Source organism: Odontesthes bonariensis, chromosome 16 (assembly GCF_027942865.1).
Source record: "Odontesthes bonariensis isolate fOdoBon6 chromosome 16, fOdoBon6.hap1, whole genome shotgun sequence".
In the NCBI taxonomy this organism is placed as follows: Eukaryota; Metazoa; Chordata; class Actinopteri; order Atheriniformes; family Atherinopsidae; genus Odontesthes; species Odontesthes bonariensis.
In genome coordinates, this window is record NC_134521.1 from 918,512 (window position 1) to 945,327 (window position 26,816).

At 42.5% G+C, this 26,816-nt stretch overlaps 5 protein-coding genes across 5 annotated transcripts in view; all 5 read left to right on the top strand.

The window, feature by feature from the left end:
- Positions 1-26,816, top strand: part of LOC142401780 (uncharacterized) — a 337,909-nt gene that overhangs the window by 282,405 nt on the left and 28,688 nt on the right. The window lies entirely within an intron of this gene.
- Positions 10,694-12,584, top strand: LOC142401592 (histone H2A). The gene has a single exon (XM_075487059.1). It carries the CDS (start codon positions 10,738-10,740, stop codon positions 11,122-11,124), a length of 387 nt encoding a protein of 128 aa, XP_075343174.1. The 5' UTR covers positions 10,694-10,737; the 3' UTR covers positions 11,125-12,584.
- Positions 13,116-14,210, top strand: LOC142401593 (histone H2B). The gene is made up of 2 exons (XM_075487060.1): positions 13,116-13,630; positions 14,017-14,210. Exons 1-2 carry the CDS (start codon positions 13,260-13,262, stop codon positions 14,018-14,020), a joined length of 375 nt encoding a protein of 124 aa, XP_075343175.1. The 5' UTR covers positions 13,116-13,259; the 3' UTR covers positions 14,021-14,210.
- On the top strand, positions 19,088-19,838 carry LOC142401594 (histone H1-like). The gene has a single exon (XM_075487061.1). It carries the CDS (start codon positions 19,128-19,130, stop codon positions 19,740-19,742), a length of 615 nt encoding a protein of 204 aa, XP_075343176.1. The 5' UTR covers positions 19,088-19,127; the 3' UTR covers positions 19,743-19,838.
- Positions 21,404-21,861, top strand: LOC142401604 (histone H3). Its single transcript, XM_075487071.1, has one exon. It carries the CDS (start codon positions 21,434-21,436, stop codon positions 21,842-21,844), a length of 411 nt encoding a protein of 136 aa, XP_075343186.1. The 5' UTR covers positions 21,404-21,433; the 3' UTR covers positions 21,845-21,861.

The following is a 26,816-nucleotide window of genomic DNA, read 5'->3' on the forward strand; positions in this document are numbered from 1 at the left end:
AACATACTGAACGCCATCGTTCTCTGGATCAGATCAGTCTGATCGACAGAGAGAGCTTCTATCTCAACATTATGGATCTTAAAATGAAACTCTACTCAGAAAGGACACCAGAGTATAAAGAGCTTCTCGATGTGATCAGGTCTTCAAATAACTAAAAGAAAGAAATGAAAAAGATTAATCAAAAGATGTAACTGTCTACATCCTCTGAGCGATGACTTCTCCACTTCAGAATAGTTTCTTCCTGTCTGCTGTTAGACTGCTAAACACAAAGTAATCACTGGCTGTCGGTCCCCACTTTAACTTTGAACGTTTTTTAAGCACTGTCTTATCAACCTGAACTGATAACTAAGTTTGCACTGACTCCTTTAAAGTGTTTTTAACTTGTGAAATAGCCTTTAGTTTTTATGTTCACATGAGAATGAAAGCTCTTTATTTTTAATCTTAGATTAATTCCAACATTTCCCTAGTTTTGCTTTGGTTTTATGTCTGTTTCAGTGTGGCTCATTTCAGATCTGAATGGACCCCTGAAGGGCCTTATAATGTCACTTGGGATTCGCTGCTTTTTCAGTAAAAACTGAACTGAATTCAGTTGAATTAAGACTGAGGTCTGATTATTTTTAATGTTTTTTTTTTTTTTAATGATTTTATTGCCTTCTTGTGATTTTATATAGCTGTAAAGCACTTTGAATTACCTTGTGTACGAATTGTGCTCTATAAATAAAATTGCCTTGCCTTGATTCTGTCCTTTAATAAACAATCATGGGGAAGATGGCGGACCACGCTGTGGAGTAGACGTGTTTGTTGGGAGCTCCACCTTGACCTAACTTATATACCTCACCCTTAAGTCCTTTAATAAACATTTAACGGTCAAATAATGTGTAGTCAGAAAATGAAAAAAGGCAAGGGGCTTAGAGCCGAAAAAGGTTCGTGTGAAGGAGACTTTATTGAAAAAGTTGACGACGTGGAGGCTGCCGAACAGGCTGGTGCTAATGCAGCTAGCGCTCCTGTTGGTAGCACTGAGGTCCCGGCTACCAACGAAGACATTTTGACAGCAATACGCAAGATGAACAGAGCCGTGGACAATAGATTCGACGAGCTTAATGGGTCCCTTTCCAGCCTTAAGTCGGCTTTAACATCCGTTTGTGAACGTGTGTCTACAACAGAGGAGGCCGTTGAATCGCACGAAAAACGTCTCGACGAACTGGAGGAGCGGTACGAGAGCCTAGCCTCCCAGTATAAGCTGCAGCAGGCTAAGTTAGATGACCTGGAGTCCCGCTCTCGCAGGCAAAACATCCGTATAATTGGACTAAAAGAGAAAACCGAGAACGGCAGACCGACGGAGTTTGTCGCCAAGTTGTTACCGGAGCTACTGGGAGAGGAGCACTTTGATCGTCCCGTGGATGTGGACCGTGCCCACCGTATCGCTGCGCCTGCGAGAGACGGGAGACCAAGAGCCATCATCGCCAGGCTGCACCGTTTCCAGGTAAAGGAGCTGGTACTGAGGCTCGCGAGGGAGAAGGCACCGCTACAGTACGACGGGCGTCCTGTATTCATCTTTCCAGACCTAACATCAGCAACCATGAAGAAGCGGATGGCCTTTCAGCATATCAAGGAGAAGTGCAGAGCCAAGAAAATCCGGTGCGGCTTCAGACATCCAGCGACGTTTGTGGTCACCGTCAACGACAACACGGGCACCTTCAGCACCCCGGACGAAGCCGAAAAATTCCTGAGCCGGGAGGCTCATGACTGGGACACAGACAATTGATCGGATTATGATACGGATTGAACTTTGACCGGTAATATTTCAGTTACATTATAATTTGGGTGAGGTGAAATGCTTTATTATTTCATGAACGTTTATAGGTGGTTTGCTCCACGGTATGTAGGGAGATAAGCAGTTATAAGCTTATTGGGCCGTAAGAGGCGCCAATGTTTAGCTTTGACTTTCAGTTTGGGGTATGGAAACACCGCTCGTGGGTTTGGTTTCCTCCTGGGGGGTGTTCGTGTGTTCAGTTTAGGGTTCTCTCTGTTTCAGCACATCCATTTGTTTTTAGTTTCTTGCACAATCCTTTTTGCCATGGTCAGAGATATGTTATTTTTCTTTGTAGACAGTATCTATGTTAAGACAGCCTGGTAAGCACAGTGATGGTGGTGTTACTCTAATTAGTTGGAATGTAAGGGGGATGAATAGCCCATTAAAAAGAGGTAAAGTGTATGCTCATATACGTACACTCAAAGCCGGCATATGTTTTCTACAGGAAACACATATTAAAAAAACTGCAGCTAAGGTATTATGTCCTTCTTGGGCATCTCATGTCTTCCAATCAAACTTCAGCACAAAAGCAAGAGGAGTGGCAATCCTTATTAAGAAAAACACTCCCTTTGTGCATACACAAACCATTTCTGATGATAGAGGTAGATATTTGATCGTTAAAGGGGAGCTAAACTCAGTACCTGTAACTTTGATAAATGTATATGGCCCAAATTTTGATGATCCCATTTTCTTTCAGAATCTTTTTAATGCTATATCCAACGGGTCAAATACAAATATAATCCTAGGTGGAGACTTTAATTGTGTTTTGGATTCGGTCCTCGATCGGCAACATTCTCAAATTAATACATCAAGGAGCAGTATTGCTCTTAATAATCTAATACAGTCTTATAATCTGGTGGACATTTGGAGGCTCCTTAATCCCACAGCAAGAGATTTTTCCTACTTTTCAGCCGTTCATAAATCTTACTCAAGGATTGATTATTTTATATTGGATTCTAAATTATTGTCACAAGTCGTGGATTGTGCCTATCATAATATTCTAATTTCGGACCATGCCCCAGTTTCCTTAAAGCTTAATCTGAATCATAAACGGGGAGAATTTACTTGGCGGTTAAACAATTCTTTACTGAAAGAGAAGGAATTTTGTTCTTATCTTTTAGGCAAAATAGATCTTTACATTGACACAAATGATAATGGTGAAGTTAGCGACTCCACACTTTGGGAGGCCATGAAGTCTGTTCTCAGGGGCCACGTCATATCTTATGAAGCGATGGAAAAAAGAAAATCTAAAGTTAGGTTATCTGAAATAGATAGTCAACTATCAGATCTAGAAGCACTATGTAGAGTGGATAATCCGCCTGAATTACTGAAGAAGATCTCAGCATTAAAATACGAGTACAACTCTATAATGTCCAAAAATGTTTCACGTTTATTGGCCCAAGTGAGACAAAAATACTTTGAGTTTGGTGATAAACCTCAAAGGTTGCTTGCCCGCCAGTTAAGACAGTCTCAGGCATCCAGGTCCATTCATTCTATCAAGATGAATGATGGGACTCACGTGACGGATCCTGAAAAAATTAATAAATGTTTTGCAGATTTTTATGAAAAGGTCTATCAGTCACAGGGTGGTTCTGACCCAGAGACTATGGAAACATTTTTCGAAAATTTGGGACTGCCTAAATTATCTAAAGAATCTTCCTCCTCACTAGATGAAGACATCAATTTGAGTGAGATAAAAGAAGTGATTTCCTCTCTCCCCAACAATAAGGCAGCAGGACCAGATGGCTTCTGTATCGAGTTTTTCAAGGTATTTAGCCATAAACTTTCCCCACTCATACTACGAATGCTGAATCACTCACGGATGATCTCTGGGTTGCCTCCCACTCTATATAAGGCCAATATTTCACTTATACCCAAACCAGGGCGTGATCCTAATCTGGTCTCTTCATATCGTCCTATCTCCCTGCTGCCTATCGAAACCAAAATTCTTGGGAAGGTCCTAGCCAATAGATTAAAGGAGCACATCTGTTCTATTATCCATCCTGACCAAACAGGTTTCATGCCGGGTAGGCATATGTATTTTAATTTGCGCCGCTTGTTCCATATTTTGTATGCAGAACATACAGAAGAGACAGTAATAATTTCTTTAGATGCACAGCGTGCTTTTGATCAGGTTGAATGGCCCTATATGTTGTTTACACTTAAAAAATTTGGCTTTGGACCCTCCTTCATGAAGTGGATTGAGCTTATCTATTCTCATCCAACCGCCTCTGTTATAACTAACCAAAATATCTCATGCCCTTTTGCGATCGGACGTGGAACACGTCAGGGGTGTCCCCTCTCCCCTTTTTTGTTCTCAATCATTATTGAACCGCTTGCAGTCAGTATTAGACAAAGTCGCCTAATATCTCCTATCAACATTCAGGGACAAGAGCATCATATTTCATTGTATGCGGATGACATTCTTTTATTCATTTCTCATCCTCAAGCTTCAATACCTCATCTCTTGACTTTAATTAGCAACTTTGGCAGACTTTCCGGATTTTCTGTTAATTGGGACAAAAGTGAGTTGATGCCGATTTCTAACAAAGTTGATATGACATTTATACATTCTACTCCTTTTAAAAAAGCTTTTAATGACTTTTCATATCTTGGTATAACTGTAACTAAAGACCCTGAGGACCTTCTACAGAAGAATTGGTGTAATAAGATTGAGCAACTTAAACAAAGCATACATTTTTGGAAGACTCTTCCTATTTCTCTTGTAGGTAAGATTAATGCAATTAAGATGATTGCACTGCCACGTTTCCTGCATCTCTTTCAGTCTCTTCCATGTTACATTGCCCAGTATTACTTTAAACAATTAGATTCAATTATTGTACCTTTTATCTGGAACTACAAAGCTGTCAGGATCTCCAAAAAACATCTGTGTAAACCGAAAAATGCTGGAGGCTTTGCCCTACCGAATTTTAAAATGTATTATTGGGCGGCTCATCTGTCTGTGCTTGCTTGGTGGAGGAAAGGCCCCCCGTCCTCTTCATATTCCTGCCCTGCCTGGCTATGCATGGAACGATTGCTGTGTAATAAGACCTCCTTGCTAGCCTTGCTTAATAGCCCCACCAAAGTTAGGAAGTCACATTATAGTGACAGCTTTGTAATAAATGGCACTCTACGCACATGGGAGCAAATAAAACTTCACATCAAGGCCCCAAGTGTATATACTGATACTCCAATTTGCGAAAACCACGCTTTCATACCTGGCCTAAATGATATTGCTTTCTCTGCTTGGAAACAGAAAGGCATTAAGAACATAAATGATTTGTATATTGGGGAAAATTTTGCCTCATTTACACAGCTACAAGCCAAATATGGAATATCTGCCTCAAGTTTTTTCAGGTTTTTGCAGATTAGAGATTTTGTTAAAAAAAATGTACCAAACTTTGAAGTTCTAAATAAACATGACACTCTTGAGGTAGTTAGCAGATTTGACCCGGGGTCCCGAGGGGCAATCTCTGGTTTCTATCAAATGCTTGATGGAGCTCCGATGAATACGGAGGTTTACAGGCGGGCATGGGCAGATGAGTTAAATGTGGAAATAAGTAATGAAATTTGGGAAGAATGTCTATGTAGTGTGCAAAAATGTTCAGTTAACACCAGACACAACTTAATACATTTTAAAATACTTCACAGACACTATTATTCACAAGAAAAGTTACACAAATTTTATCCTGATATCTCACCAGTATGTAATCGGTGTAAATCCATGATAGGTACTCTAGCGCATTCTTTCTGGGCATGTAGCAAACTTGATTTATATTGGCAGTGTATTTTTCAGTGTTTTTCTGAGGCTTTTGGGAAGAATCTAGCACCCTGCCCTCTGGTGGCGGTCCTCGGGGCCACAAGTGTCCTCTCTTCTGTTAATAAATTTGAAAAAAGAGCTGTACAATTTGGGATGGTGATCGCAAAAAAGCTGATTTTGAGGGTGTGGAAAATGGAATCTGTGCCGACCTATAATTTGTGGCTGGGAGAATTGTCAAATACTTTACATCTGGAGAGGCTAAGATTCTATAACAATGATAGGGGAGATATATTTGATAAAACATGGGACCCAGTACTAAATTATCTTAAAAATGTGAGCTCGCGAACAACGGATGCTGTATGACACCTAACTGTGCAAGTTAATATATGGTTTTGTATATGTCAGATTAATTTATTTGTCTACTTTTGGATGTTTTTGTTAGATACGACCATGAAATATTGTTATAATCCTAGATGTGCTGCGTTCTGTGTTACGTGATCGTTTTTTTTCTTTTTTTTTTTTTTTTTTTTTTTTGTTTGTTTGTTTGTTTGTTTTTTCTGTATGTCTACTTTTTCACTTTTCCTTGGAAAAAGCAATAAAAATATTTAAAAAAAAAAAAATAAAAAAAAAATAAATAAACAATCATGAAGGCTTTTCTGTCTCCGAGGCACAAAGATCTCTCTGACCATGTTAATCTAACACAGAACCCACAACAAGGTGACACAAAACCAGAACCAAACAAAAACCCACAAACCAGAACACTGTGTCCAAGTCTTCGTTTTCAGTGAGGTTTCACAGCCCTGAATGCTTTTTATCGACTGTTTCCTCCAGTTTAAGCTGATTTCAGCAAAGATTTTTCATCAACAGAAGTCAACAGCTTCTTCCAGCTGGTTGCAGCTGTTTGCAGCTGGATCCTGTTTTACTTAAAGACCAGAACTCCAAAGCTACGCCCGATGAACTATTTGGATAGAAAATATGAGTCAGTCAGTGGGTCTACATGATGAGAGTAATTGGATTACAGCTTTTTGGGTTCTGCTCCTTATTTGGGTAATTCTCCTTGGATATATGGCGGTGAATGAATGGGATCAGAGGCACAAAGCGAGAACCCAGAGCCAGATGAAGCTACGTCCCTCTGTAACAAGGGTTAAAGGCACAATGTGCGATTTCTGGCCAGGAGGTGGCGATATAGAGTAAAATCAACCTCCGTTCAACCCCAGGCAGTAGAAGAAATCGCTGGTCTAGCGCTGGCCCCGCCCCCGCCGCCCCACCCCGCCCCCACCCCCATAGACATCATATAGAACACTAGACTGAGCATTGGCTGCTGAGACGCGAGAAAAACGGCCGCCATCTTGGAGTGGTGAACGTCAAGCTCACGATAACGTTTGTCATTGAATTTGCAACTAGAGACTTGTCAAGATGCCTGGCTGGTGTTCAGCATACAACTGCTCAAACGAGCGAACCAAGGAAAACAGAAGTCGCGGGATTACTTTTCACAAGTAAGATTTAACATTACCGTACTATTGAATCTATTTGTTTTACCAGAGTGTTGTAGTATAAATAGATGCTCCTGAGGCCGTGGCTAGCTAGATTAGCTCACAAGATGAATGTGAATGGCTTGATGATATGATAATGAAATAAATGAAAATGAAAACATGACATAGGCTACTTGAACAACAAAGTAATAGCGGAGGGCAACGGCAGAGTAATATTGGCGTATTAACACTATGCGACCACATCGTAAATGAATGACCGATCAGCTAACAGCTGACAGATGACAGCTGAGAGCTGACAGCTCGGCATCAACCATAGCATCCTATTATATAAATGGCTTGAAATTAAGGAAATGAAAACATGACATACTTTAACAACAAAGTTTAAAATAAAGATAAACAATAAAAAACTGTACAGCATTTTATGAACTTCATTTTAGGCGAACGTATGCTAAGGTTACTGAGTCGTATCACTGTTGATATGGGTGGTGGAGACGTAGCACATTACAAATGAAAACCAGAACATGAATGTGAACATGATGAACAACAAGGAATGACCAAAGTTACATCTGACACTTTTTAAGGTTTCCACAGGATACAGAGTTGAGAAAAAAGTGGGAAGTGGCGCTGAGGAGAGATGGGTTCGCGGCAACGGATCATTCCATAATATGCAGCCAACATTTCATGCAAAGCAGTTCTCTTTCAGGGCTTTTAGTCCTCTCTGTCTCTCCCTCTCTCTCAATTCAATTCAATTGAATGAGCTTTATTGGCATGAAAAAGTAAATGTATTGCCAAAGCATAAAATATAATGAACATGTAATGATTAATTTATATTATACACATTGTTTTTGCTGCAATAAAGTGCAGTGTGTCTGAGGGACTTGTTTTGAGGTGCATCCAAAATTGTAGTGCTCTTTTTTGTATATTAATGGCCAGTGGATATCTTCCCTACATATACATATATATATATATATACATATATATATATATATATATATATATATATATATATATATATATATAATTGTGGGGAAAAAAAGAAGTGTGAAAAAAAACAATATTGAAATGTAATGTTGAAGGTCCGTGTATGATTCACTTAAGAACTAAAAATAAAAATAAAATGAAAAAATGACTCGTTATCTCATTGTTTGTTTTTCAAAGGTGAACCATGAACTATTAATGACTCATGTAGGCCTATATTGTGTTACGTTATGCCAAGTATGAACAATAAATCCCGCCAAACCATGTTTTTTTTTATCAGTGCTTCACGGATGACATTTAAAACGCATAAACACGAGTGTTATTCAGCGATATATTATTAATTAAATGCGCTGACTGTTCATTGCTCCTATCAACCCGGTTATACTGAATGGAGCGAATCACCACTCCAATATGGCGGCCCTGCGTTACGTTCGGCCCAAGAGCGGTTACGTTCGTTGCTCAGTCTAGTGTTCTATATGATGTCTATGCCCACCCCACTCACTCCTCCTCAGAGCAGACTCTTCTTCTGGTTCTTTTACTGCCTGGGGTTGAACGGAGGTTGATTTTACTCTATATCGCCACCTCCTGGCCAGAAAACTGCCGGTCCGGCGCTATCAGTTTAGCATGCTAATTCTGCAGTAAAACTCAGCTATGCTGCGTATAAACTTTGGTTAGGACATGCCAGTAGGATTATTTCTGCACACTCTTATGGTATGTATAGGTGTTTTCTGTATGCAATACACTTCAAAATGACATAAAAATCGAACATTGTGCCTTTAAGTTGTAGAGTTCCACTTGCTTTGTGTATGGGTGCAGTGGGGAAGTTGCGCCCCCTCTCGGTGTGGCTGGTTATATGCTGCTGGCTCCGGTAATCCGCGCCAGTCTGTGAAAGCTGCGTCAGAGGTGAGTCGCGTTTTTCAGCCCAGAGCATAGAACGATACATGCTAAAGCTAAATGCTAACGTGACGCTCTGTTGCAGTGTGCTGTGTGAAGCTAAACCAACTGCACTGATGAAAACTTATGTTCCCACGCAGGAAATAAAGTGTCCAATGTCCAGAAACTCCTTGTCTTCATTAAAAATACACAACGCAGAGTCAAGGGGTTATTTGGTCTGTCCTAACACCGTGGAGTGAAGCAAGAATCGGTTACACCTTAGCCTGATTAACATAGACTTTCAAATCTCTTCGAGATTCTGGTCTGACCAAGACCATAACGAATACGATTCGAAATGGCCTGGTCAACCCGCCTCCCTCGGGTTGCTACTGGTTGTGGCCAGAAAAGGCTGTGCCTAAGCTTAAGCCAATCACACCACTCTTTCCTCTGACGTATGATTTAGCTACCAGCGGGGCTAACTGGTAGATTAAACTCTTACCAAAGCCAGTAGGGAGCAAGGCGAAAACGTCTTTCCTGTCAAGAAATGATTCAAGGGCTGTTCTTTGCTCGATTTTTAACCAGAATCTCCCGTCCAACACTTTCATTACAGCATCTACAGCAGTGTCAAAAGCTTGACGCTGCTCCATGTTGATATTGAATGAAGCGCTTCCGTGTACAATCCATGGGTTGAGTGGCAGTTCAACCACGTCACTACCTTGAACACGCCTCTACCCTGGGCCGTTGGCGCTGCTCAAAGTTGATTGCTTCCTGACAAAGTGGGTGGAGTTCCCATTTTTTCGGGAACTCGAATCCACCTGAATGAGCAGTTTGCCTGAGTAAGTGTAGCAGAGCCGAAGGTGTTGCGTCACTGCAAGGGCGGAGCCTGGGTAGTTACACCTCTACATTTGGTCTGTGATGAGCTGCTTGTTGCACAAACTCGATGCCCAACGGAGCATTCTCCATCGCGTTCTTTCTTTCTTTCTGACGGCGACAACAACAGGAATATCGTCTCCTTTGACTTCCGGGTCACGACCCCGGGAAAACATCTGGAGCATGCGCAGAACGCAAAGTCTGATTCACCACGTGCTTCAGCGTCTACAAGCAGGTTTCATTTCAAAGTACAGCTACAATTATTCTGCAGCTTTCTTCTGTTTCCTTTTCTGTCTCAGATAAAAATATAAGAGATCAGCTGGTTTTATTTGATCTCCTGTATCAGTCGTGATGATTCGCTGTCATAGATCTCCTAAATATAATTAAAGTTTATAAATATTATTCTTCACATCATTTATCTTCATATATTAAATATAATTAAAGTTTATAAATATTATTCTTCACATCATTTTTCTTCATATATTAAATATAATTAAAGTTTATAAATATTATTCTTCACATCATTTATCTTCATATATTAAACCTAATTAAAAAGTTTATTAATATGATGCTTTATAAATTCCTCGTTTTCATCTACTTTGTAAAGTGTAAAAATACATTTTAATCTTATTTGATGAGGTTGAAGGAATAAAGAGAAGTGATGCTCAGCTGTAAGAATAAATCTTTTTATTATTACTTTGATATGACTCTAAAACACTCTGATTTAACTCAATAATTCCGTTTATTAGCAGCAAACCTTCGGCTGCGCTCAGGGAGGTTTGCTCATTAACATGCGAGTGTGACGTCACTGCTCTATGATTGGAGGACGTCAGTTAACGCTCTCTCTGGCCAATGAGCGAGGAGCTGCTCTTCCATATATTTCGTCGCGTGACTGCGCAGCGGCACACTTCGATCTTCATTCTCCCCAGAAAGAAATCTCTCATCTCATCATGTCTGGAAGAGGAAAGACCGGCGGCAAAGCCAGAGCCAAGGCCAAGACCCGCTCCTCCCGGGCCGGGCTCCAGTTCCCCGTCGGCCGCGTCCACAGGCTGCTCCGGAAGGGAAACTATGCCCAGCGGGTCGGTGCCGGAGCTCCCGTCTATCTGGCGGCTGTGCTGGAGTACCTGACCGCTGAGATCCTGGAGCTGGCCGGAAACGCTGCCCGCGACAACAAGAAGACCAGGATCATCCCCCGCCACCTGCAGCTGGCCGTCCGCAACGACGAGGAACTCAACAAGCTGCTGGGCGGCGTCACCATCGCTCAGGGCGGCGTGCTGCCCAACATCCAGGCGGTGCTGCTGCCCAAGAAGACCGAGAAGGCCGCCAAGGCCAAGTAAAGCCCGGCTGCCCACAACCAACCCAACGGCTCTTTTAAGAGCCACACAAACCTCTGAAAGAGCGAAACTTCTTTCATATATTCCTGTTTCCAGCACAGCAGACACTCTGGATGGAAACAGATTAGCAAGAAAAACAGCAGATATTTTCATTTAGCTTTTTAACAGATCTAGTCTTTTTCTATAATTAATTAAATGTAGAATTTCTTTATAAACTTTGTAAATGTATAGTAGCACTATACTTTAACATCATGGCCGCTCAGCCCCCGCTGCTCCCCAGTTCTGTTTATCTATCATACAGCAACCGTAATAAAAGCTAAATTATCGGGTTTATTCAGCCGTATATAAATATTTTATATTGATCCATATGTATATAAATTTATTTTATTTTTCCAATTTAAACCGGTTACTGATAAGGATTATGTTACAGAAACAATTCTTATGACTTCAGATTTTCCTGCTCAGTGTTTAATTTTAACAAATGTTCTTCAAAAGGTCTGAACCCCAGAAAATGTTTATTTACATATTTTCTAAGTGGAACTAAAAAGGTCTCTTCTTCTGTGGTATGTGAACATGTTGGCTCCGCCCACTGCCGGCTACCTGCTCTCTCTTACGTCCGCAGCTCAGATGGCGTGCACGTCCCCTAGCTCCTCTGAAGAGCTCAGACCAATGTGGTGTGAATTTATCACAGATCTGATTGTTTGTGATATAATTCAGTTTCTAAATTAACTTTTCTTTTCACCAAGTAGTGAATATTGCAGCCTTTAATAAATATATACTGTATTTAATCAGTTTGATGCCATTTACAAACTCCTACAGACAAACTTAGTCTGATCAATGTCATTTAACGGTTGATATTAGGACTAAGTGGCCATACAATGTGATCTCATGAGAGAGGTTACCATAGAAACATGGTTCATTAGGACACATTCTCCCCTCAGCAGCTTGAACAATTGAACAACATTTCTGGGTTTAAATCTGAGCTGCTTTATCAACAAATTACATTAAAAGGTTCACAAACATGAAAAGAAGTTCCATTAAAAACTACATTTTGCCTGAGCATTAATTCTGTTTTTGAGCAATTGTTTCTAATTAAAATGTATTAAATTCCCCTATTTAAATCTTTTAATGTCATTTTCTCAAAATCAGTTTTTTGTATTTTTCCAGTATCAATATCTCAGCCTATTGAGCTCCTACGGTCACGTAACTTTTGGTTGTCAGCCGCCATTTTGGCAGTAAACATGACGACCAGCGCCAGCGAATTCAAGTGAAATCCGGCTTTATACTACAAAAGCACCTACTAACACCAAACTTTCCAATTGTACACTCAGCAGTATTCTGAGGATATTTACAGAAGGATTTGTTGATAAATCCTTCCTGGCCTGATTTATGTGACATAATAAAAAATATGGCGAAAATTTTAGGGTATGGACAGTATATTTTGATTTCTTAGGAAATGAAAGCAGATATCCTGAAATCAATCTGTAATTTTCTTTTCATTTTCTGTGTAAACAAAATGCAAAAAGAATTTTGCACCTGGCTTTATCATATGTTCAGATCTATCTTCTGGAAATATATGCAAATGTGCGCATATTTAGAATAGAATAGAAAAAAACTTTATTCATCCCCCAATGGGGGAAATTCAAATTAGTCAAGTAGCTCAAGATTTTTTTTTTAAGTGTTTACAATGATTGTATTAACAACAACAATAATAATACCAATTCTAGTAAAAAAAAAATACTACTACTAACTAATAATGATAATAAATTACTTAAATAAACAAATAAATAAAAATAAATAAATCAATTTAATGAGATAATGCCTAATTTGCATAATTAAACATACAACTTTCTAAAACGTATAATACTTTTTTTTTCATACTTGTATAAGTAACCAACTGAGGAAGTTTCACGGTGATTTCTATTATTTTAAAACATTACCCTATTCACCTGTAGTGTAATGTCGGTAATGTTTCCCGCCTCTTTTTCTGACAAAGGCTGGTTACTATGGAGACACCCCAGCAGCTGAACCAATCAGCGGCGGGGGACGGCACAGCGCTATCAGCATGTCGGCTGCTTAAAGACGAGTTTCTCTCCCCTCTCGGCTTCACTCGTCTCTGACTCCAGAACTGAACGAACATGCCCGAACCCGCCAAGTCTGCCCCCAAGAAGGGCTCCAAGAAAGCCGTGACCAAGACCGCCGGCAAGGGCGGCAAGAAGAGGAGGAAGTCCAGGAAGGAGAGCTACGCCATCTACGTGTACAAGGTGCTGAAGCAGGTGCACCCGGACACCGGCATCTCCTCCAAGGCCATGAGCATCATGAACTCCTTCGTCAACGACATCTTTGAGCGCATCGCCGCCGAGGCGTCCCGCCTGGCTCACTACAACAAGCGCTCCACCATCACCTCCAGGGAGATCCAGACCGCCGTGCGCCTCCTGCTGCCCGGAGAGCTGGCCAAGCACGCCGTGTCCGAGGGCACCAAGGCCGTCACCAAGTACACCAGCTCCAAGTAAACCGCTGTTTGCTTCCGACACACAAAGGTCCTTTTCAGGGCCACTCCCCTCACTCTGAGAGCCGAAGTCCTGACTGTTGCTCACACATTTACATCATTTAAACATAAACTTCAGACTGCTGCTCAAACATTTACATCATTTAAACATGATGGAATTTAAATAATTACATTTATTACACCTGATTCTCTGCAGTAGATCAGTCTGCTGACCTTCCACTTTCTTTGGTTGTCAGGGATTTCTGTTATTAAGGTCGCCTCACTTATATTAATACACCTAAAACTAAAAAAATACACTGTGTACACAGATTTTTTATTTTTTATTTATTTTTTTTTTTATTTATTTTTTTTTTATTTATTTATTTTTTTTTTACCCCCAACCTCAGATAAGTAGGGATGGCCGGTGAAGCCTCATCAAGCCTCCTCAGGGTTCATCTGATTGTGCCAGAAAATGAACCAAAGTTTCGGGGCTTTGGAACCACACAGAACAGCGACATCTGGTGGTGCACTGCAAGTATCATCTGCTTCAACCAGCCTCGTTGTCCATTATGTACAAAATAAAAGGCGTAAAACAAAACAATTTGTGATTTATGTGAGAAGTGCTTGTGTTATATTGTGAATAAGTATAAAGTGAGAGGGGGGGGGTGCTTATGAAACAGGGCCAAGCTAAAATTACTGCATGGGAAACATTTCACAGATTTTTATTCAAAAACACGATTTTTTTCAACTGTGCTGGGTTTCAGCCTGTTTCGTCTTTGGCTGACGACTTTGCCAGCCTTGGAGAAAATCCTCTCACAGGGAAATAGGAAGCTGGTGTGCACAAAAAGTTTGTAATGTGGGTATAACACCTTTAGGGGGACTCAGTACCTGGGCACATGAGGCTGTCACCTGGAGGAAAGATTACAACATGTTCACAGATCGGGTACATCAGTTGGCAGCAGACCATATTGCAGGATAATCTTGTCTTTTATTGGTCTCTTACCTTCCCTTTAATGTAACGTCCACGTTAATGGACATCCACATGTCAGCTGTTAAAGGAAAATGCCGGAAAGTTTCAATTTTACTATTTTCCCTGGTACATGTTCCCCAAAATCGATTTCTCACCTTGTTTAAATTTGTCAGCCCGAGAGAGTAACATTCGCGAATGTTTGAAATTCAAGTTTTACTGCTCTGGCTCTCCCTCCCTAGCGCCGCCATGTTCACTCAACATGACGTCAGAAATGCAACCCTAACCCTATACCTAGTTAGCGTTGCTAGCTAGTGCACTATGTTAGCTAGACAAAATGAGCCACCTACAAGTTTTTGACATGTATATGTTGCAACTAGACCTATAGGTTAACCTTTAATTTAATCTACAAATTGTATTTAAATTGTAAGGAGATAACAACGGACAACACATCTCAAATGCCATAAACATGTGTGCCATAATAGAAAACAATGCTGCTTTCTGCCCCTTGCATGCTCAATTGTTACCATGTTGACATAACACCAGAGAAGAACTAAGAAAATCTTTGATAACACTAGCCGTGAAATCCATCAATTAGCAGAGGTCTCAGTCACACAAAATACACCGTTATTATGAGTAGGCTATGGTTTACGTACCTTTCCATGATCAGACGACTCTCCTGCCCTTGTACGGCATCATCAGAAATAAGTTTTGCAGGACGCTTTCCTTGGAAATATTTTGCCTTCATATTATCCGAACTGCAATCAGAGGAAAAGTGCTCGGTGCACACACATGCAGGATAGTGGGTGTTGTTCACAGCACGAATTCGGTCAGTTGCCCACCCGGGTTGCAGGTGACTCTCCACCGCGGTTAGCCATCTTTCAAACCTGACCTCATCCTGTGGGAACCGGTGGTAGGTTATACCTTTCCCCCTCGTCTTGGATGGGTAATTTTTGCAGACGCAACAAGTCGGCATGGCGCCGTCTAAGCCCCCCTCCCCATTTGGCTTTTTCTAAGCTTTTAGTATTTAGGACTAGGATTGACCTAGCAGTGCACACACCCGAAGGTTATCAGAGGAACCACAGCCGTTAGCTCCAAGCTATCTGGTTCGCACACTCCCGCCACACAAGTAGAATTGCATTTCTGACGTAAAATATGTCCGGATGTGGCTGAACATGGCTGCGCCCATGGCCAGAAGTTAAAAAATCTGGGAGCGCAAGGTTATGGGTTGAATAATGTAAAACAGTGTGAGAAATCGATTTTGGGGGACAGGTGTCAGGGAAAATAGGAAAATTGAAATTTTCCAACGTTTTCCTTTAATGGACGTCCACATGGCAGCTGACAGCAGAGGCCCTTCTCACCAGAGCTAAGGCCTTCTCCTTCATCAGCTTGTACTTGTCCTCCACCATTGTCCTTAAGGCCTTCCTACTAGGAATTATGTAAGTGGGGTCCAAAAGGTTGACAAAGGCCTAAGGGTGACATTAAATTAAATACAGCTCATTAGGTAAACATGCATTGATACTCTAAATCATGTGTCAAACTCAAGGCCCGCGAGAGCTTAAAAGGTCTGATTGTCTAAAAATAAATAAGTCAAATACGTGCAGTGACCAAAAACTACATTTCCCACAATGCATGCCGATTATGTTACGCGCAAAGTGACGGCATCCCGTCCACTGGACTGCAACGATTCCAAATCGATGCGATTTTCCCAACAAGTGGAATTGAGAAATACAATTAATGATCCCAAAAATTGATGCGGATGCCCTTCCATCTGCATCAATTTTTTCTGTTTCAAGAAAGATCAGAAGGCGAATACGTGTTTGTGCTTCAAGGAGAAAAAAACTGTTTGTCTTCTGTGTTATGAGGCGGTGGCGGTGGTCAAAGAGTACGATCTAAGTCGGCATTCTGAGACCAAACACGGAGCTCAGTGTGCCAACATCAGGCACCAAGAAAAACAACAAAATGTCCAAGAATTAAAAGGCAAACAGCGATCGCAGCAGAATGTGTTCCCGAAAGCCACAACTGAAAACAATGCGGCAGTAAAAGCTAGCTTTGTTTGATATTTCAAGTTTGGAACAAAGTAAATGTCATAACTTGTGTTTGTTATTTTTCTTTATTCACTTGGAAGGTTTGATCGTTGATTGATGGAGTTGATGTGGGTTTCATAACCTGACAAAATAAAAGGATTTATGATATAATAACAGAGCAAAAAGCAAACATATTTTTTCTTTTTTACATCTATACAAATATATATATGTAATATTTGTACTTGACATCTGGCCCTTTGAGGGCCACGATTATGCTGATGTGGCCCTCGGTGAAAATGAGTTTGACCCCCCTGCTCTAAATGCTATAGAACTACGAGCCACCGTACCCTGAAACCTTTATCTTCCACAATGGAAAATGGTTGTACATCCATTACAATCATATCCACCAACGCAGAATCAAGCTTTTGCTTCCTTGACACTAAAAAAATAAAATTCTGCACATCAAGAAAGTGCAAACTTGTAAAATGCTGGATTCAAACTCATAACCTCCGAATGCAAAGGCAACTAAGCTAATCATTGAGCTATCAGGTGTGTGACTGTTTGCACCCACCATCCACATCATAGTATTAATAATTACTATTAATTATAATAATAATAATAATTAATTATATAAATAATTAGTATTAATTAGAAGGAGGACTGAAGGTTTGGTTTGTTGTCCGAGGTTTCTCATCATGGAGGATGTGTTGTCATGAAAGGCCAGTTCTTCTGGGCCAATCAAACAGACAGAAAGAGATAAACAATCACTTTTTAAAATGAAGGACAAACCTACTTCAAGTTAAAGACATCATCAATAGCTAAGAATAATAGTACACTTTAGTTGTTTTAAATAATTCAGAGACCCTTTGCGTAATAGACACACTTTTTCGGTGTAATAATGACCGTAAAGCGCTCTGTTTCTTGGTGCTGATAATGAATGTTTCAGCCGTTTGTTCAGTGCAACAACCACCTGCTTTATGAGACCTTCTGATTCCTTTCAGCCTGAGAAACTTTCACATGTTTCACAGCTGATTTTCACGGCTTCCTCTGAATAAGTTTTTACATGTAAAGAGTCTTAACTTGAAATGAAATCACATCAGATCCCACAGCTGAGTTCAGAGCTGGCCAAAGAGAAGCCTGAGCTTTAATCTGATCTTTAACCTGAGCTTTAATCTGAGCTTTAACCCTCCTGTTGTCCTGTTTAACCCTCCTGTTGTCAAAAGTGAGCCACCACCATGTTTAGCTGTAGAAAAAACACCTTAAACTATCTTTTTCCAACTTGAAATGTTAAGACTTTTCCTAAAGGGACCCCATCATTAGATAAAGTCACACTTTATTTTTGTTTATGTCTCCATGTGGGCTGTACACCACTAGGGTACAAAGATTGTCTTATGGGTCATTTTTGACCCGTGAATTATAAAAACATTTAAACAGCAGAAAAAAGTTCACTGTTTTTTTCCCTTTCAATATAATTAATTCAGAAGTAATTACTTCACATTTATATAATAGCAATAATAAACCTTTATTATGTAAAAGAAAACTGAGAAAACAAGAAAACTGTTGGTCCAACTGACAGTAAAAAAAAAAAAAGTGTAATCCTGAAAACTGGTGATTGTCTTTTTGTATTGTGTAACAAAAAATAAATGATAAAAAATGTATTGAATTGAGTTGAATAGATCAATAACAGGTGGTTTCATCATACAAAATAGATTTTGGATTTAAAATTAAATTAAGTTGCTTTATTTTGGGGCTTTGGTAGGGCGGGTCAAAAGGGAGTTGGAACATTATTGATATTTATCCAGATCAATGACTTTAAGTCTGATTTCTGATCAGCAGAAGAAACAAAAAGGAGCTTTAATGAAGTCCAGAATCAGAGGAATATTAACTTTCTGTCAGTCCTTCGTGTTGATCCCACATTTGGTGGAAACTGGAAGTTTGTTCTGCTGATCCATCAGAGACCCGAGTCCTAACCGGCTTATTCACCGCCAGCGTCCGTGTGTTTACTGCCAGCGAAACTTCCCCCGTTAGAGCTCAACAATCCCCCCCACAGCCGCCGTTTCACCGGGGTTCTGTCCGCCGGCGGCTCTGCTACCGGGAACACCGCCGTTACAGCCAACACAACCCGCTTTTACACGCTTTTGGAGGCAAAATGTGGAGAAAACTCGCCGCTCGCTGCACAAACCCGCCGAGTATCCGAGAGGTTTGAAGCCTCCTGGGACGGAGAGGAAATGTCCCGGAAGCCGAACATGAGCTCGGTGCGGAGGGAACAGGCTTCCCTTCCCGCCCCGGTGACAACTGCGCTGAAAAACGGTTCTTTTTGGGGGCTTCTGAGCGGGAAAAGTGTCGGAGAAAACACAAGTGTGGCCGGGTCTGAGGCGGCGGCGGAGCGGCGGGGCGCGTTGCTTCTCCACGGTTCTCATGCGTTGCTTCTCCACGGTTCTCATGTGTGTTATAAGTCCCGCCTCCCGCCGCCGGCTCGGACACGTTCACACGAGCAGCGAAGAAGAAGAAGCGACACGCGAACATGGCAGAAGAAGCTCCAGCAGCCGCGCCGGCCAAGGCTCCGGCCAAAGCTCCGGCCAAAGCCCCCAAGAAGAAGGCGGCCGCCCCCAAGGCCAAGAAGGACGGCCCCAGCCTCCCCAAGCTGATCGTGGCCGCCGTGGCCGAGTCCAAGGAGCGGAAGGGCATGTCTCTGGCGGCGCTGAAGAAGGTGCTGGCCGGGAAAGGCGTCGATGTGACCAAGGCCAACAAGCGGATCAACACCGCCGTCACCAAGCTGGCCGCCAAGGGAACCCTGAGCCAGACCAAGGGCACCGGGGCGTCCGGCTCCTTCAAGCTGGCCAAGAGCGAGCCCAAAGCCGCCAAGCCGGCCAAGAAGGTGGTGAAGAAGAAGGCTCCCGTCAAAGCCAAGAAGCCCGCCGCCAAGAAGACCACGCCGGCCAAGAAGCCCGCCGCCAAGAAACCCGCCGCGGCCAAGAAGTCCCCCAAGAAGGCTCCGGCCAAGAAAGCCGTCAAGAAGGTGGCGGCCAAGAAGAGCCCCAAGAAGCCCGCCGCCAAGAAGCCCAAAGCGGCCGCCAAGAAGCCCGCAGTCAAGAAGGCTGCCGCCAAGAAACCCGCCGCCAAGAAGGCCAAGAAGTAACCGGCTGCTTCCCCGAGCACTCCGTGCACCAAAGGCTCTTTTCAGAGCCGCCACCCACTCCTCTGAGAGCCGCTTCCTCCATCAATATCAGTCCCAAAGCACATTACACATTTAGGCTTTATTAACACATTCAGTGTTTATTACACATTTAGGCTTTATTAACACATTCAGTGTTTATTACACATTTAGGCTTTATTAACACATTCAGTGTTTATTACACATTTAGGCTTTATTAACACATTCAGTGTTTATTACACAATTAGCCTTTATTACACTAGCATTATTAAACACCACTCACACATTATTAACACATTTAGGCTTTATTTATGCTCTCAGCTTCTCATCATTATTAAACCAGACTCACCTCTGGCCCTTTACAATCTGACCACACATTAACAACCAGTGACCAACTGTTGGGTCCACATCTGACCACTTTAGATCACACTGAGGGGCTTCCTGCCTGGATTTACTGATCTGATCACCTAGAATATAATGCTCACCTTCACTTACAGGTTAACCACACAACTACTTCCTGTTGCCTACAAAATAAAAGCTCTTAACATTCCTACAGGACGTTTCCCAGCTCAAACATCCAGGGCTGATAAAAACAGTTTACAGCATATTGATTACAGTTGATGACTGCACACTCACCAAAGCTGGGCTGATTATCTGGATTATTATTCTGCAGGTGATCAGACTTTAAATCCAGGTTACACTAATATTTCATGGTTTTATTTAAGGTGGGATTAATACGGACCTGATTTAAATCAGAACAGAGGGGTTTGAAACCAGGTTTCAGTGTGATGAAGTTACCGGCTCATTAAGGTGTGTTTTGCTGTTCAGACATTTTTATTTGACCGTTTATATTCTGAGTTTAATCAGAGGATATTTATGTATCATATGCAGCATATTACTGAGTCTCGTATTTAACCAGAGCTGCTGTATAAAATCTGTGCTGACTGCTCCGTCTGAATGATAAATTATTTATATTTTACCAGACAGATATCAACAGTCTTTGTCTTATAAATCGAACTGTACATTTAGTTTATATAAAGGCTGCAGGACACAGACTCGGTGGATCTACACAAAAACAACATAAACTGAGGAGAATAAATCCGCACCATCACTGATCTCGGCCTTTTTAAATCAAAGCTTAAGACCTTTTTATCTGGCGTTCCAACTCTGATTATTTAATCTTGACAGGCAAAATATTATTATTTTTTCCTATGCCTGGCCCTAATACTCTTCCGTACTTTTAATGCCCTGCAGCACTTTTACCACTTTTACCATTTCTGAATCGTGTTTTATGTTTTGTTTTATGTATTGTTGTTTTTATCCTGTTGTAAAGCACTTTGAGTACCAGTTGGCTATTGTAAAGGGCTATATAAATAAAGTTTGATTGTTTGATTGATAAAGAACTTTAATGATAAAGTAGTTTCAGATCTTAACTGCAGCTCAAAGGTAGCTCAGAGGTTTACTTATCTTTCCCTTTGCCGGCAGCCGTTGGTTGGGCTCTTCTTGGCGCCTTTGTTTGAAATTTGAAATCCAACCAATAGCAGCACAGCTCCAGTGGACGCTGCTCCTGATCTGGACCAATCAGGGCTGAGCTCGCTCCGGCAGCCTCCTTAAAAGGCCGCTGCTCGCGCTCAGGCTTCATTCTCCTTTCAGCTGTAGCTTCAGACGGAACAACAATGGCCAGAACCAAGCAGACCGCCCGTAAGTCCACCGGAGGAAAAGCTCCCAGGAAGCAGCTGGCCACCAAGGCCGCCCGGAAGAGCGCCCCGGCCACCGGCGGAGTGAAGAAGCCCCACCGCTACAGGCCCGGCACCGTGGCTCTGCGGGAGATCCGCCGCTACCAGAAGTCCACTGAGCTGCTGATCCGCAAGCTGCCCTTCCAGCGGCTGGTCCGGGAGATCGCTCAGGACTTCAAGACCGACCTGCGCTTCCAGAGCTCCGCCGTCATGGCTCTGCAGGAGGCCAGCGAGGCCTACCTGGTGGGCCTGTTCGAGGACACCAACCTGTGCGCCATCCACGCCAAGAGGGTCACCATCATGCCCAAAGACATCCAGCTGGCCCGCCGCATCCGCGGGGAGAGGGCTTAGACCCCCCCCACCACCACCAACCCAACGGCTCTTTTAAGAGCCACAAACATCTCCTGAAGGAGCAAAACTTCCAACTGTTTGCTTGCTGTAAAATGCAACTAGAACCCCCTTCAGCACCGTATGGGGTTCTGCATATAAATGTAATACTTTATTTGCTTTTACTCCTAAAATCTAAAGCTTTACTGATAACCCCGCCCCTCCCTCAGCACCACCCTGAGTAACAGAAAATTGAAGCTCATACAAAGTACGCTTCAGTCTTTTAGGTTTCAACTAAAGATATAAATTAGTATTTTCTAACCTTTATTGAATTTTGATCTTTCAATGATTCCACAAGCAGCAGCTTTTGTTTACAATGAAAGCAGATTCAGCTTTCTGAAGCAGGACTCCACTTTAACGTGTTAACAGATTTTCCACCTATAAATAAATAAACAACTGGACACATTTCAGCTCAGTGTCGCTATCCGGAGGTCAAATAGAAGAACTGCACCATACATCTCAGGACAGATGTTTTAATCAAACATTAAGTGTTGGGTTTGTTAACCTTTCCTTTCTTTGAGTTTCAGTAGATCGATGCTTTTTATTGTGTTTTTATATAGGATTTATTTTAAAGCACCTGTGACCTTGAAGATTGTTTTGTGTGCTGGACATTTTGCATGCCATTCACATTTTAATGCTGGACACCAGGTGCGCTCACTGATGGAGATGAGCTGGTAGGGTGGACACAGAAGGGGAAATAAAGGCTTACAAAGCTTACAACCCCTGGCAAAAATGATGGAATCACCGGCCTCAGAGGATGTTCCTTCAGTTGTTTCATTTTGTAGAAAAAAGCAGATCACAGACATAAAACAAAACTAAAGTAATTTCAAACGGCAACTTTCTGGCTTTAAGAAACACTAAAAGAAATCAAGAAAAAAAATTGTGGCAGTCAGTAACGGTTACTTTTTTAGACCAAGCAGAGGGAAAAAAATGGGTTTTTTTCCAGCTGGTCCAGGCAGATGGTTCCTGGTTCTGGTTCTGATGGAGGTTACTTCCTGGTTCTGGTTCTGATGGTTTCTTCCTGGTTCTGGTTCTGATGGTTTCTTCCTGTTCAAAGGGAGTTTTTTTCTCTCCACAGTCGCCTCGTGCAGCTCAGGACGGGGGATTGGATCAGAGAGAAGTTTCAGTGAATCTGTTGGTTTCCTTAGCTGAACACTTTATATTTCTTTCATTGGTTCTGTATGAATTGGACTAATTTGGAATTCAATTAATTGGATTATGATTCAGTTACAATGAATTGGATTGGCTTGAATTGGACTTTATCTTTGAAGTCTTGAGATGACATTTGTAATAATTTTGGACTTTATAAACAGAACTGAATTGAAACTGGATCGCTGTCTCGCCACCAAACTTTTTCTTAATTTTTGTAGACATAAATTTGGATCAGTCTTCCATTTGATCTGACCTCATTCAAACAGACGCTGTCAAAGTTAACATATTTTTAATGTCTCCCAGCAGGTTAAACACTGAACAGTTGCTCTAACATTCACACCTCCTCCCAACACGATGAACACCAGCCAAAGGTCTCCAGCAGGAAACTTTGCCCTGGTGCTGCTTTGAGAACCCAATGACATAACCGTCCTCAGCCACGCCAACATTTAACAACACACACTCACCATAAAGCAGCTGTTAGAGCAAAGCAGTCCCATGAGCCACGTTCCAGGTCAGCTGATGGTAAAACTCTAACCGACAACCTGTGAGAGAAAGTGGGCCTGCTGGTTTTCCATGCTGAGGCAGCTCAGACTCAGGAGCGTTTCAGGTTAAACTCTGCGGTTAGGCTCAGGTTAGCGTCACGGCTCGTGCATCTATGTGGAACACAACCCTAAAAGTATCCTCCCGACCCCAGGACACTAAAAGCTGAAGTGTCACTGAAACGCATCCAGCAGGCAGTGGCGATTCTAGAGTCTGTGGGGGCCCCAAGCAAAAAAATCAAAGCAAAGCCAAAGCCAATGTCAATCAATCAACATCGAATCCAATCGGAATTTTGACATGCAGTCGCGTAGTGCTCTATGATCCTTGATAGGTTATCTACGTTGGCACTTGATATTCGCCTGTTGCTATTTATCCACCGGGTGTAGCTGGCCATCCAATAATAATTGTGTTCACTTAAAGATTCTTTGTGTCAAGTAAAGCTGTTCATGATATCGATTTCATAAGTATGGTTATTATTTTCCACTAGCCTTGAATTTCCGGCGAACGTTGCCAACGATCGCAAACACTCTGAGGGGCTAGTTCTCTGAACATAGCCTACAGTGGAACTCGACGTGAGTTTGACGAAGTCAACAATGCAATTATGGAATTGTAGAATGGCATGTTAACTAGACAATCTTTGACTAAATCATTTAAATTTAACTGTTCGAAGAAAACATGTTCACCACGAACGTTCGCCACTGTTTGAGACAGTTTATAAAGTAACTAGACAATCTTTGATTGAATGCACCTCAGCTCTCGGGGGCCCCCTAGTGGCTCGGGGCTCCAAGCAGTTGCCTGTTGACAAGGTGCGCATCTGCCAGCAGGTCAAGGGTCACAGGGTCAGATCAGTGCGTATCCTACGATGTTTTCCCACCTCCGACTTCTTCTCAGCTTGATGGGACTCGTGGTACGAGTGTGAGGCTGAATGATGATGACAGTAATATCACAGTTCGGACCGACTGAACGCAGTCTAAATAATGCTGTTTCTATTTATTTATTTGTTAACAAATTAGACAACACTAAGCAGAGCCTCGTCAGAGCTGCTTTAAGCGCCATCAGCTTGGGTTCCGATTCATTTTCACACCATGTTTCCTCTCAGAGGAAAGAGAAACTTTTAGTTCTGTATTAAGATCAGAGTTATCTGCTTTTTAACCCACCAAGGTTGGCACCATATCTTTTTGCATGTATGTGTGTGTTATGGGGCGATTTTAGGATCAGGAGCCTCATGTACAAAGCGTGCGTACGCACAAAATAGTGGCGTACGCACCTTTTCACGTCAACGATCAGATGCATCAAGAACGAAAAGACCTTGGAAATGTGCGGTGTCTCACGGCAGCTTCAGGGCGGGCGTGCGCACGTTTCTGCAGCTGTTGATCCTTTGGCGACACCTAGGGTGATGTTGGGAAACTGTTATAATAAATAAATGTGAACACAATTAGTCCTCAGACTGAGTGATGTGCACATCTGAGAAACATGAACAATTAACACTGATTAACAATTAACACACCCATGTGTCTGCAATGACGAGTCGATATAAAAGCAGCGCAAAGTGCTGCAATGCATACCATAAAAAACAATGGCTGCTTTGGCATTATTCGAAGACCTGGCAAATGGTGCAATAAGGAGAGAGCGTGTCTTTAAAGACAGAGAGGACCTGCTGGCACATGAGGACAACTGGCTCATCAGCCGTTTCAGGTTCCCGAGGGAAATCCTCCTAGAACTGTGCGCAGAGCTCCGGCCGGAGTTGGAGCGCAACACAGCAAGGAGCCATGCACTGCCTGTGCCCATACAGGTGATGACCACCTTGGGGTTTCTGGCAACCGGGGCATTCCAGAGGGAGCTGGCCGACCGATCGGGACTGTGCCAGTCAACCCTGAGCCGAGCCATGCCAGCCGTGTGGGACGGAATCATCCGTATATCAGCCAGGTATATTAAATTGAACAGGCCAACATTAAAGCGCAATTTGCAGCGAGAGCCGGTTTTCCAAATGTAATCGGAGCTATCGACTGCACACACGTTGCTATGAAAGCGCCATCGCACGATGAATTTGTCTACGTAAACAGGAAGCAATATCATTCAATAAATGTACAAATCATATGTGATGCGCAAATGCAATTGACAAACATTGTGGCGAGGTGGCCTGGTTCAACGCACGACTCATACATTTTGAGTAACAGCATCGTTGGGGACAGACTACAAGGTGGCACTGTGCGCGCAGGGTGGCTTCTTGGTAAGTACCTTTATTCCTGTAAATTTTGTCTGACTATTATTCCCCGTGACGTGCATTGAGCATGTGCGCCTCCAATTTCTCACAGCATCAGTACTAATCGTTGGTTAAAGTTAAATTTTTTTGGTGTGTGTGGTTAAACTACAGCGCAAGATCGTGACTCCTGATCATCTGTGTCACAGTGCAAAGTCTGTGCACAGCACTTATGTTAATAACCCTGTGCGTAAAAGCAGTCTCACCTTTTCCCCGGCGCACTTATGCGCAAAAATAGTATGTGATCCATATGCAAGTAGAATAACGAATGGAATCTGTATATTCAGTCAACTTTGTCTACTTTCAATTGACCCCAGGTGACCGTGGGTATCCACTCAAAAGCTGGCTGATGACCCCTCTCACCAATCCTCAGACCGACCAAGAGCGGAGGTACAATGACCTCCATTCCCGCAGTCGGTCGGTCGTTGAGAGGGCCATTGGTCTGCTGAAGGGACGGTGGCGTTGCCACAACAGGACTGGGGGTATGCTGCTTTACAGTCCTGAGAAGGTGTGCCGCATTGTGATGGCGTGCGGTGTCCTCCACAATGTGGCACACCGGCACGCCATACCACTGCCAGAGCAGCATATCCCCCCACCAGACGAACCAGAAGACGGGCCCATTAATGTGTGTCCTACCCAGGAGGCCATTCGGGCCCGGCAACATTTGATTGCAACTATGTAAAAGAGGCAAGAACGCAAAATTCACTACTTCGCCAATGATTTTATTGATTCCCCCATGTCTGTGAGGACGCCAATAAGTCGATCTAAAAGATCATTTATGCCGCCTATTGCCCTCACAATCTCCTTTTGTGATTCAAGGACAGCACGGGTGAGGACGCGACCAGTCGGGAGGACGGCAGCAGCTGGTGGTAGCGCTGTACTGGCGACGGAGACGCTGGGCACGTCAGATGAGCCACTGGAGCCTGTGGCACATGGCTGCAACTCCGTGTCCTCTCCTGTTCCAAAAAATAAATTGAGTAATCA

Excerpts from the sequence above, each read along its gene's own strand:
- LOC142401592 (XM_075487059.1), top strand. The coding sequence starts at position 10,738 with ATGTCTGGAAGAGGAAAGACCGGCGGCAAAGCCAGAGCCAAGGCCAAG.
- LOC142401593 (XM_075487060.1), top strand. The coding sequence starts at position 13,260 with ATGCCCGAACCCGCCAAGTCTGCCCCCAAGAAGGGCTCCAAGAAAGCC.
- LOC142401594 (XM_075487061.1), top strand. The coding sequence starts at position 19,128 with ATGGCAGAAGAAGCTCCAGCAGCCGCGCCGGCCAAGGCTCCGGCCAAA.
- LOC142401604 (XM_075487071.1), top strand. The coding sequence starts at position 21,434 with ATGGCCAGAACCAAGCAGACCGCCCGTAAGTCCACCGGAGGAAAAGCT.